Here is a 12,805-nt window from a genome sequence, read left to right as displayed (position 1 = left end):
TCAATATCCATAGAGCACCTGTAAGAAGCCTTATTCATACTCATGGGGCTGGACAGACAGATGTGTCTGCGGTTCAGAGCATTGGCTGCTCTTTCAGAGGACGCAGGTTTAGTTGTCAGCACCCACATGCTGGCTAAGAGACATCTGTAATTCCAATTCCAATGCCCTTTTCAGGCGTCCACTGGCCCTGCGTGCATGTGGTGCACATACACACATGAAGACAAAATGTTCATCCATATAAAAATAAACCATACTGTGCCCTTGAGCGGGGTGGGGTGGGGTGAGGGGAAGGGATAGGTTACACAGTCAGTCAGTGTCCGATGGGCTGTCAAAATGCTGTCCTCTTTTTTCCAGGTGGCAGATATCTTCCTTGCATCTCAGTACACAGCCTATGCCATTAGCGGCCCCACGGTACAAGATGGCCTCCCTGCTTTTAGCTGGAATCAGTTCAACAAAACTCTGCATGTGGGGATGCCAGAAGTCTATGACTTTGATTTCGTTACCATGAAACCAATTTTGACATAGGACAAAAAGTGAAGGCCGGAGGAAACAAACAAACAAACAAAAAAAGCACCAAAGGCAGTCTTTTAGCTGTATTTTCCCATCTGCACTCTTAATAAAAAATACTAAATTCCCTTCCATTCTCCATCAATTGTTTTCAACAGCAAACATTTCCTGCAGGGCGGAGAGCTCAGAACAAACATTACGTATGGAACAAATACACAAAGGGACAGCAGAAGCTCTTTTTAGCCAGAATCCATTATCCTCTCTTTATGCCTGCAACCGTCAATCACAGTTGATGGTATAACCAAGTTCTCACCAAGGGAGCTTGAGGTAAGACGAGGGCCACTTCCAGACCTGGTAGACACCTGCATTTCCCATGGTCCTTTTCTCTTTCCCCTGCTGCTCAGAAGTCCTAGAGGTTTGGGGATCTCAAATAGAAGGCAGTTTGTTGTCCTTTCCATCACTGGGTTTCAGGCTACGCACATGCTTGTCTCTCATTAGCTGAACCACCATATGTAGCCAGGCAGCAATTCTGCTGAGCGACTTCCCTTTCAAAGCCAGGGAGTAGTAACATGTGGGCTGAGAACCTGGGATTGCCAAGTAGGTTTAATAAGGCACACTGAACAAGGGGTGATTCTGAGCAACATATAAGTTTTTAAAGAAACACATACGCGCGCACACAGACTGAGAACTCTCAATGAATCAGAGTACTCAGGATGTTAAAAACCCAGTCATTTATTTCAAAGTAGAAATTTCAGGCTTGCTGGACAAATCCCCACTACAGTTAACACTTACACAGACACCACTCTACTGTACATTTAGGGGGGAAAAGAGAAAAACCTTCAAAACCTAATAAAAATAGGGCAACTTGATACAGCCAGTTAATATTAGACCTTAGAGTCTTACATCATCTTATTATGTACACTTGCAACTGCAACAAAAAATCAGGATGCAAGTTTCCTACCAGGGGTTTATTTTTACATTTACATTGAAATGGCTGATAAAACCCTCAAGCTAGGATTCCCCCAAAGGCATTTGATTGCTTAGATCCCTTATTTACAAAGGGGGGGGGCACACATCTAAATATTTAAATGATAGGTACTCAGCTATCTCTACATATAAAACACAAAAAACAAAGGCTCAAACATGATGGAGTCATTTGAAGATGAGAACAGTGTATCCTCATCTCCACCCTTCCGGCTGGCTCGAGAGAGCTGTAGGAATTAGTGAGTTTCCTACACCAACAAAGCCCTCATGATAACTGCTCTAGTCTGTGTGTGTGCCCTTTGCCCAGAAAACAATGAAAGGAAGGCAGAATCACACGAATATAGTTATTGTCTATAGCACAAGGGCATGTGTATTTCTATGAGAATCAAACAGGCCACCCAATCACAGGCAAGTGGAAAGATGACCATATTGGGGACACTGAAGTGGCTGCCCGAGGAGTCGTCGGTGTGAGATCACAGCATCTAACGTGAGAGGTGCCGCACACAGCATTTTAAATCATACAGTACATGGGAAGTGAAATGTCTACTGTGCCGCACTGACAGATACTAAGTGGTCATTTCAAGGATATTTAAAACAATGGAGCAAGCAACAAGAACCCGTACAGCACGGGAGAACTCTGGGGAGATGCACCTGATTGCACGCTTGCTTCTCATCATGTTTTTAAAGGTATCCCTTATCTGGCATAGGTAGGGGGTTGGGCGAGGACACCTCTCTGAGGCAAATGCTATCCCAATACATATTTTCAAGAAGAAAGCTCTGTTTTTTTTTTTTCATAAAGTCACATTGCATCACACAGTACAAAGTACTCTGCAGATTAAAAAACCTTAAGAACCAGAGGGACACAGTCACCTTGTAAAGTCAACTGTTACAACGGGCTGTCTTCGTATGCCATTAGCAAGAACACAGTAAAGAGGCTTACTCACACTTAAAACAGGGTGAAAAGTTCTCTGGCAAAGTGCAAAGTAGAGAGTAACAAGCATGGCTGTTACCATTAATTACCATATAAACACCTGACACTTCACACTGAAACTTCCCACGTTTCCAGGATCCCCAGTTAAGGCAATACTTACCAGTATTGTCAGGCTAAAAATGTAGCAAACTTGAATTCCCAAAATGGGACAACCGAGCTTCTTTGTAATACTTTGAGAAGAGATACCAGGGGCTAAAAGCCACGAGCCATGGAATGTCAACTGCTACTAAATATCCTAAAGCTGTAGCTACTTCTGGAAGTCCTCCACTCCCCCCTAGAGACAGCCAGATAAAAAGCCACACCCATCAGCACTCACACCTGCCCCCCCCACACAAGTCTAGCCCTCTCTAGGAAACCATGGCTGCCGCAGAGAAGCTCATGACAGGTTATCTGAGAAGACCACATCCACACATGTATTTTCCTCTTAACAATTAGTCTCTCTTCATATCTTCTTTCCAATCTGGAATAAACACTTTCAATAATTACTTTCTGCAGTAAACCTGTATCTAGAGCCATTATTTGAGACCTTTTTTTTTTTTTTTAAACAAAACCACCCGAGTAAATGCCAAAACAATGAAATATACTAATTCCACTAGGCTTTCTTCACCTAATTAAAAACAAAAACAAAAAACTACTGAGTGTGAAATAATGAATGGGTATGAATAAAAATATCCATCCAGGGAGACTTCCATTGATAGTGAGCAGACCAGCCAGCATAAAACAATTTTAAATATGTGCTTTTCTACTATATAGACAGGAATGAGGTTGAACACACCACCAACCCTGTACCCACTACAAGACACAAACTGCTCAGATGTAGAGAGGTGCTCATATACAGGCAGAAAATAATTTCTTCCTTTCCAAATTCTCATTACCTTAACACTGGCAACACTTCCATGATCATGACTCTTAGGAGTCCTAGCTAGACTACCGCTCGCCAAACTTAACTTATGGGAAAACTGATTCTCGTGTGGTCTCCTTTTTCTCAAGGAGAAGGTTAGGGGCATTTATACCTTAGCAACTACAGGATTCTTTATCCAAAATTCACACTGAAGATGACAGAACACCACCCAGTAAAAAGTCACCAAAGACAATGCCTCCACAGCTGTAAGCCACCACAGGGGCAAACGCACATGGGAATGGGGCTCCCACTTTTGATGCCAGGACAAGTGAGTGACTAATGCATTTTAAGATCTTAAAACGTTGCAAGAAAAGTCGTCACAAACTTCAGACACCTACCTCACTCTCATCCCTAAATGTTCGCCCCTAAATGTTCAGTTCCCTAACATACCTGTCCGACTGTCCTGCAGCTGGCATTCCTCGACGACACAAGGCTGAGCCTTTATCTAGTAACTCTTGCAAGGAATGAGAAGTGACTGGACCGAACTGTAATGGTAGAGATGCTTCCAACTTCCATCCAAAGCCCATGAAATCAGACTGCACTTGGCACTATCCAAACAGAGATAAGGTTAAAACGGGAAGGACCTCATGAGAACAAAGAAGCAAGCGAGGGTTCCCTTGTCTTTAGCACTGACTGCCTTTGAACAGACACTACAGCCATGAGAGATGAGAAGACCCACAACTTCCTTCTGACTCTCTAACAGTGAAACATAGACATTAAAAGACTTAAGGAAAAAATTTAAACAACATGGCCTGTTGTTAAATAATGGGCAAAAATAAACATATGTTCTTAAAACAAAACAGGAAGTCAAAATTTTGGGGTAGAATGTAGTGATGTCTTAGAAGATGAGGAAAACACATGCGTGCACACTTTGGTTCTAAAAATGCTTAAAGGATGTCGTATTTTTGGTGGCAAAAAGAATAAAGGAAAGTTGAAAGAGGAATATACAACAATGGACATATGGTCAGTGAACTTCTATACTTTATAAGGCACAAACACAAATGTAGAAGCCAGATTAGGAACTTGGGGTGAGGGTAGGACATTTTTCACCTAGTCAGTAGCTCAGAAGAAATCAAAGAAAATATTTCCTCTGTTTAAACTCATCTATTCTAAGCTGTTTTTTGCTTGTTTTGTTTTGTTTTTTCCATTTCTTTGGGTTGTGTTTAGATTCCCCCAAAGGCAGAATCACAGCAGCTGCAGGCCTCAGAGTCTTTCATCTGTTTACTTCCTACTGGAGGAGAGTGGAGAAGGGAGAGTGCACTGTGATAAACACACAACCAGAAACGTAAAACTAAAACAAAAGAAACACACACACACACACCAACACCCACACATATTCCCCAGCCTCAGAACCAAAGCAAGGAATAAATGTACATTTCAAAACCCTGAAGCTCGATTTGTTCAGGGGAAGACTTGCTTTCTGGGTTGAATTTATTATACTTCTGGTCATAAACAAACGTAGTGTATACACTCATCTGTCTGAGAGATCTTGCACAAAGTGGATTTTACATTGAATTTCATGCACAAGATTTAAAAACAAGCCCAAAATGTGGAACGTTCAAAAGCAGAAGCTAAAGACTCCAAGGTCTAACTGTTCTGAGAGGAAGAGATCACGTCCGTGGACTGAGGGTCACAGAAAGGCCCAAAACGGCCATAGATGTCCTTGGCGCGCACTGCGAAGTAGTACTTGCTTCCAGACACAAACTGAGTGAGAGTGCAAGCCATTGGCAAGGGAAGGGCTTTGACTTCCCCGATCTTCTTCCATTGTGAGGGCACAGTGGCACTGGGCTCCTCGTGGTAAGCGTAGAGATGGTAGCTGTCAACAGTGGCACAGCTCCGGTCCACTTCCAGGACACTCCATGACAAAACAATGCCATTCTGACTCTGAACTCTCGCTAACTTCAAGTGTGGTTTCTGAGGCAGAGAAGTGTTGGCAGCTTCTGGGGGCAGACGCTGTGGCTGTGGGGCTTCTGGTAAGGGCGCTGGATGCATAGGGCGTGGGGGCTCCTAACAAAAGAAGAGGTGTGTTGGTTTTTAGCAATTACAGAACGATTGCAGAAGATACCTTAGTAACCACAGAGAGATCGGTTTACATTAAGAACTCCAAAATCGGCAACACCACACCAATTTTGTCAAGTTCTAGTCAGTGATCCACACCAGCCATGCCCAAATGTTTTCCAGAGCAAAAGCATGAAGTTCATCTTGGAAAACACAACTCCTTTCCTAATGAAATACTGAAGACACGTTGATACAAGTGGGAACCATCACCAGGCATGGTGGCGCACGCCTTTAATCCTAGCACTCAGGAAGGCAGAGGCAGGTGGATCTGTAAGATCAAGGCCAGCCTGGTCTACCCTGGTCCAGGACAGCCAGGGAAACCCTGACTTGAAAAACCAATACACACACACACACACATATGGGAACCATCTATTACATTTACAATTTACTCTGCTTTTGATTTTCATTTTTGTTTCAGGAAAGCATCTAAAATTGTGTATATCATACAAACTGGTATATACACCACACTCACTCTACATCTACTTTGTAATATATAGATACACATATGAATAATGCTGAACCTGTATTATATTCTCGGCCAGTCACGAAGAAAAGGGTGATGCTATGAAAGACAGGAGGAAAAGGCAAAATGCCTTCCATGCTGCAGCGGGTAAGTATGAGCAATCATGGGCAGAGGAAGCAGGGAAAACAACAGACGAGAGTGAGTGTCAACACTTTCTGTGGCATAGGGTACATGAAGATAAAAAAGATCTGGAAAGCGGCCTCCAGCCCAGTGGCTCAGAAGTGATCCTGGAAAGCCCTGTGGACCTAAGCCTACATAGCACTGCAATTACTGCACTCATCGCTGCCACAGCTGTTTTAAGATGGTGTTGAGAACAGTAAGAGCCAGGAAACAGATACAATGAGTCTAAGTAGGGCACTTAGACTTAGTACTAGAGTCAAAATGCTATTCCTTAACCAAAACTCCTGTGCCAAAGCATACATCTATGTATTTCAGACGGAGGCAAGGCAAAGCAGCACTCCATTATATGTATAGTTTGAATAAACTACTGAGTTATGTGAAGGTCCTATAATATGCTATAAAATTCCAATGCCTTAATACAGTCCAAATGTCTAAACTATATGACAAATTATTCTAAAAAAAAAAATTTTTTTTTTAAAGTGCCAGTTACAGCTTAAGTGTGAGACCCCTAAGGATCACCGGAGTCCAATATCCAGAAGGGAAGCTGTTCATTAACACCATGAAAGAGCAAGCAAAACCACAAATCCTTCTGTAAGAGAGGACAGACAAACAACAAAGAGGAGCTGTGGATATAGGGCTGAAGCTGGAAAGACCTCGAATCATATCCTGATGGTTTCAGGGAAATGGAAGCCGGGAAGCTCTAGAGGCAGACCAGATCTGGTTGGCTCTGACAGCAGTGTGGGTGAGGACACTGAGCAACCACTAACATCTTCATGACATACTAGCCTTGTATATTTGTTACCTTCTTTTGATTGTTTTTATTTTTGTTTTTGCCAAAGCGAGAATACTACTACTAATTCCCATAGAATATGAGGGCTAAAGCAAACTGGGAAAGTTCTTAAGAGTAGCTGGGATGCAGATGCTCAGTCAATGGCACTTAAAATGGTAAGGAAAATCAGAGCTGTTCCAACAGTGGATTCCAGGGCTGGGATGTGGCTCATTCACTGGGGAACGAGGGCTCTTAGGTAGCACACACAGCCTTCCAGGCACACTCAAACTCCAAATACCAGTGGCCACACATGCAATGAAGACTAGAAGCTCCTTCAGCCACAGCCTGAGAGCACCTGTGAAAACTAGCACATTGTCATCCTGGGGACACAATCGATACCCAAGGAGAACTGTGGGTGCTGTGAAAGGATGTTCTGGTAGGTAATGTGTGTCAGCCTTGACGTTCTGCCTTCTCTCTGCAATAGCCAGCATTTCTCTTCACATATATACTATATATACTCACGTATATTCTACAGTACCCTTAAAACTTGGTTATAATCTTGCAACAGGACAATATGACTTTGCTTGGGACTAAATTTACAGGGAAATAATTAATTTTCTGTCTTTTTATAACAAATGCATTCTGAATACCAGTGGATCATTTAAGATAAGCTAACAACAATAACGCAGTTAGAAATAATAGATTTTAAGAAATACAAAGTCATGAAGGAAATAAGAGCTGGGTGTGGTGGCATATGCCTATAATCCCAGCACCTGGGGAGGCAAAGAGGCAGGCAGATCTCTGAGTTCGAGGCCAGCCTGATCTACAGAGTGAGTTCCCAGACAGCCAAGGTGCTGGCTATCTCAAAAAAAAAAAAAAAGAAAGAAAAGAAAGAGAAGAAAGGAACGGTGACTGGAATGATACGACAGCTTGGTTACTAAGGATGTTTAAGAGGCAAGCATTGACATTTACACTGTGCACTTGTGGTGGCCGATGATGCACTGTGAGCTGAGGCCCTGCTGATCCCAGGGTCAGTCCGTTGTTTACAACATATGTGGTTGTCTGAGGCACTCGAACTGTAACACCTGCAAAACAAAAATGAGAAAAACATCACCATTCACTTATAAATTTGTTGGGGCACTGTAAACATTATTATTAAAAAACATTCTTTAAATTCAAGAGGAGAAATATTTCCAACCAAAAAGTCTACATACAGCCTGGCAAGCTATGACTTAAACATGAGGATGAAGAAGTCCTAAATTCAAGCACTTTCACAAATGCTTCTTCAAGTGGCACCACAAGCTGCATGCAGCAACATGAAGGAAACTGAATGAACAGGAAGACGTGACAGTGACATGAGAACAGCGCAAACACACAATCCTCACAAGGACAACAAGAAATAAAAGCCTTCAAGTGTGGGCCAGACTGGAGCCAGTGACTCAAAGGGTCAGCAGACAGAAGCTGTCAGGGAAGCCGTCCTTGGGGCTAGAGACAGTGCCCAGCAATGAAGACTGCTAAGGACCTGGCTTTAGTTCCCTGCACATCAGGCAGCTCACAACTGCCTGTAACTCCAGCTCCCAGAAATCTGACACCCTTTTCTAGCCTATGCAGACAGACAGACACCAGTCCTATATTAGAGGGCGGCTCCCCACTTTCTCTATACATACTGTTAATAAGCTGAGGACATTTATTTCATGCCAAGGTCAACACAAGCAGAGACCTGAGAGCCACCTACTCTCTGGTCATGCTCATCAGACACACAGCACTTGAGCCACACTGCTCTTGCCAGGTTGATTGTCCCAGAGCTCATTTATGGCCCAATCAAACAACTGCCTAGAGAAAAGCCTCACAAACTTGACAACATTAAAAACTGTAATTCCAAGATTCAATTTAGCTTAATTTCTCCTAGAAGCTAACAATAATGCAACTATTACAGTTTTAAAAACAGCTAGAATTTTGCTTGTCATTTTATAAATAAGCATATATGTACACATACACTAACCTTGACATTTTATATTTATATGCATGTGAGACAAAAATATGTATGTGGCACCTACACTGCCGGCAATAAATAAATACCAGAACTGATCAAAGAAAAGTGAGGAGAGCAGAAGGCAAGAGAGGCAGAAGAGTGATGGAGTTCCACTTCCGACCATGGCAAAGGTCACTGTTTCCTTTAAACTTTAGATTAGCTTTTTTATTTTCTTTTTTCTTTAGTTTTTCTGTGTAACAGCCCTAGCTGTCCTAGACTCACTTTGTAGACTACCACACCTGGCTTATATATGCACTTTTATTTGGGCTTTTTTTTTTTTTCTTTTAAAAAAAAGATAGGGTCTCACGTAGCTCAGGCCGGCTTTGAAATCTCTATATAAGCAAGGATGACCTTCAGCTCCTGATCCTCCTCCTGCCTCCACTTTTCAAGTGGGCGCACTGCATGCCCAGCTTTTCAAGTGGGTGCATCGCATGCCCAGCTTTTTTAATATGCTATAATTAAGACGTAGTCTAAGCTAATAATACACAGTGTATTAAAATTCAGAATGGCTATAATTACTTATAGTTTAAATGAACTATGAATTTCCTAAAGTGTTTTCCGTCCTTTAATTTCTTTAACTGCCTTCCATACCTGCAAGACTGCCGAGGCTACCTTTACCATAACTTTCCTTTTCTGAGCAAAGCCACAACTTACCATTCCATTTCAATTTGCCAATACGGCAACTATTAAGAGTAGAGCATTAAGTGCACAGCTCTAAACCTCAGCAAGCAGGAGGCAGGACCAAGTGGATCTCTGTAAGTCTGAGACCAGGCTGGTCTATGTAGCAAGCTCTTACGCAGCCAGGGATATATAGTGACACCTTGTCTCAAAACATAAATAGCTATCAAATGAGATACTAAAATTTAGGCCATTTAACAACATTAAATTGAAGACACTATAAAGACTGCAAACCCTGCAGTATATAAGTCCAATTTCTCTCTTTAAATCATAAGAAAGACTGGAATTAGTGGGGTACACCTTTAATCCTAGAACTTGGGAGGCAGAAGCAGGTGGATCACTGTGAGTTCAAGGTCTGCCAGAGCTACATAGTGAGACACCGTCTCTAAATAAAAAAATAATTAGGGGAAAAAAAATGTTTTTCAAAATCCATTTTAATGGATAAAACTATGTATGCCTGTGGTGTTTTGCAAAATTACACATTTAAAAATGAATACATCACACCATCCTCATATCCCTATCCTTTTTTTCTATGCAATCACTTAAAATCTATAGTATCAGCAATTCCCAAAGTGCTACATTATTATTAACTATACCATGCAAGTGTGCTATTTGATACATCCTTTAATATGATAATCTATTGTCAGTACAGATCAGTACATACCCTTCAAACCCATACATAAGAAAAGAGCCTCTTACTAGTTTGAGGATTGACCTGGCGAACAGCAGGAGCCTGCATCACAGTTCCTCGGAGGGGAGCCTGAGCGGGTGGTGCTGGGAGAGTTGTATAAACCACTTGGTGATTTGCAGGAGCTCTTGGTACAGGGAGTCTTGTAGTCACCTGAGTTACTGGACGATGTGTTACATTCACGGTGGTTGGAGCTAATGGAACAACATACCAAGAGTGTAGTCAATGCTATGTTAAGAAGACAGCATGAAATAGTAATTACCACTACACAAAACTCTAGCCATACGGAAAAAGGCTGTCAGAAGCATGGGCAGATCCCACACTCCAAGCCCTCCCTCTACCTCCCCCAGGTCCCATGCATTTTCTCCACTTCAGGTGTGTCTGTCCAGCTGAGCTAACAATGGCAAGGGACAGAGGCGGCTCAGGCCACTGCCTACCAATAAGGAACAAGCTCTAAGTGAAGCCAAACACCCACCACTTAGCCAGACTGACCAAGTCAGCAGAGTGAAGAGAAGCAGATTGGCATAGCTCAAAGAACAAGCCTTACTCAAGACACACGTAAAGGAGTGTATGACCCTGGGTGGGGGAGGGTCCCCCACACTGTGTAAGCTCTAGGAGAGACTCTTGTTTCCAGGGCCTAGTCTGGCTTCTGCTGTGCAAGCACATCAATGCCTGCCCTGTACTGATGGCTGGTTGAGGTGGTCATCTTCATCCCTCTTACACTGAGCCACTGCAGTCCTGCTCTCATCCCACAGAACAGCTGAGACGGCGCTATCACCAGACTCAAGCTAACTAACATCTCTGGTGGTTTTGGACTTTAAAAAAACAAAACAAAACAAAACAAAACTCAAACACACATGTGTTTCTCAAAACTTTCTGGGTGGCTATAGATATGCAAGTATGTGGTATTCTAAAAACCTAGAAGGAGATGGCTTTTTATGCAAACAGTGTTTATTAAACGTATATATTTCTTTAGATCCCATTCCTGCATTGTATATAGTGCTCTGGCAGATGTTAAAATTGGGTGTGATGAAGCTGGGGAAGGATTGGGGGGACGACATGAAATCACTCTCTTCCCCCTTTGATATGAATTTTTCTCTACGGGTGCCAGTGTCCAAATCAAAGCCTTATTGGAAGCTATATTTTATAATACGGACACAATGCAGTTTAATTTGTTTTTTACATTTTATTTTGTGTGTGTATGTGTATGTGTGACCATCAGACAACAATTTGGGGGAGCAGGTTTTCTCCTTTCACAATGTAGGACCTTACTGATGCACAAAAATTGTAGTCCCATGCTTGTCTGCACAGTTCTCCTTACCCCACCTCCGGCAATGGAGTCATTATCTTCTCTCTGTTTTCTTTGGTGCTACTCTATACTTGGAAACTAGGTCATGTCTATCCTAAGGTGCATGCTGGGAAATGTACAACCTAGTGAGGTTCTAGCTTGTGAAATGCACCAGACGTTTCCTACTAAAAATGGGTGGCTCATATTTCAATCCCAATAGTGAGTTTGAAGCTACCTTGGTTACAGATGAGTTTGGAGACATTCTGGGCTAGAATGAGACCCTCCCAACTTACAGAATAAAGCAAAAGAGCTGGAGAGATGGTTCAGCTGTCAGAGGCTAGGCTCACAACCAAAAATAAAGCAAAACAAGCAAACAAAAGTAAGAAAAATTACAATAATGGCCAAGAAACTTACTGTAGCAAAGTCAGTTCACTCTCACCTTTCTTTAACCAAGCCCTTGGGTTATTACCATGATGATGACGACTGAGCACCGAGTGAATCTAAGATTGATGACTGAACCTGAATTTGTATCCAGCACACTCAACAAAAATGGAAGTGGCCCCAAGGTAAAACTTAAGTATGTTTCTTGGTTGTCAATAACTTTGATTCTTTTCTGTGGACCACAACAGAAGCCACTGCTCCTACAGGCCTGAGGTCACTGCAGCGATGAGCACATCTCATCAGCCTGTCTCTGGGAGGCATCTGTCAAAGGCCTGTTGGGTGACTGACAGAGCTAATGTTTCATGCTTTCCACATACATGGCTGAACTGGCACAAGCAAAACCTCACAGTTGTAACCTCATAAAAGAAACCATTAAAAGTAACCTAGAATATTAAAAACCTTTAAGCTTCTGAAATGCACACAGTCTAGTCTAGTAAGGATGTGTTGATAATGTTCCATCCTTTTAGCAGCTGTTTGCTTTTGCTCTGTTCTCAAAGGTAACTATTTTAGTTCCCTGTGATGGATAGAAATCATTAGCAAAAGAGGCTTCTAACTGACAAACTGTCCGCACTTCTTATTTTACACTGAATTGGTGGTAGCTGATGCCAGCACCTCCTTACATTTAAAACACAGCTTCCATGAAGGTCCTTCAGAGCTACATCCTGGACATTCACCTGTAGTTTATACCTTGCATACTAATTTTCTTATGAAAAAAATATAAAATAAATTTAGGAAAAAACTGAAGATTATAATGTTTGTTAAACTGTTATATAATCTTCCTTAAATTATATTTCTTAGTTTATATTCAGCAAACTGTATAAAGCA

General features: G+C 42.1%; 2 protein-coding genes across 6 annotated transcripts in view; one reads left to right on the top strand and one right to left on the bottom strand.

Annotated features, from left to right (window-relative positions):
- Nucleotides 1–554, top strand: part of Plbd1 (phospholipase B domain containing 1) — a 51,232-nt gene extending 50,678 nt beyond the window's left edge. The window contains exon 11 of the mRNA XM_051155506.1: nt 355–554. Within this exon, the coding sequence (XP_051011463.1) occupies nt 355–525 (171 nt within the window). The 3' untranslated portion in view covers nt 526–554. The remainder of the gene's footprint in view (nt 1–354) is intronic.
- A 4,147-nt stretch (nt 555–4,701) lies between these two features.
- Atf7ip (activating transcription factor 7 interacting protein) overlaps nt 4,702–12,805 on the bottom strand; it is an 85,367-nt gene continuing 77,263 nt past the window's right edge. For all 5 annotated transcript variants that reach the window (XM_051155490.1, XM_051155489.1, XM_051155488.1 and 2 more), the window contains 3 exons: nt 10,263–10,445; nt 7,826–7,938; nt 4,702–5,390 (listed from right to left, as the gene is read on the bottom strand). In XM_051155490.1, the coding sequence (XP_051011447.1) occupies nt 4,971–5,390; nt 7,826–7,938; nt 10,263–10,445 (716 nt within the window). In that variant the 3' untranslated portion in view covers nt 4,702–4,970. The remainder of the gene's footprint in view (nt 5,391–7,825; nt 7,939–10,262; nt 10,446–12,805) is intronic.

This window comes from Acomys russatus, chromosome 13 (assembly GCF_903995435.1).
Source record: "Acomys russatus chromosome 13, mAcoRus1.1, whole genome shotgun sequence".
Lineage (NCBI taxonomy): Eukaryota > Metazoa > Chordata > Mammalia > Rodentia > Muridae > Acomys > Acomys russatus.
The sequence above is the reverse complement of the archived record's forward strand: the minus strand, read 5'-3'. Positions and strand labels throughout refer to the sequence as shown.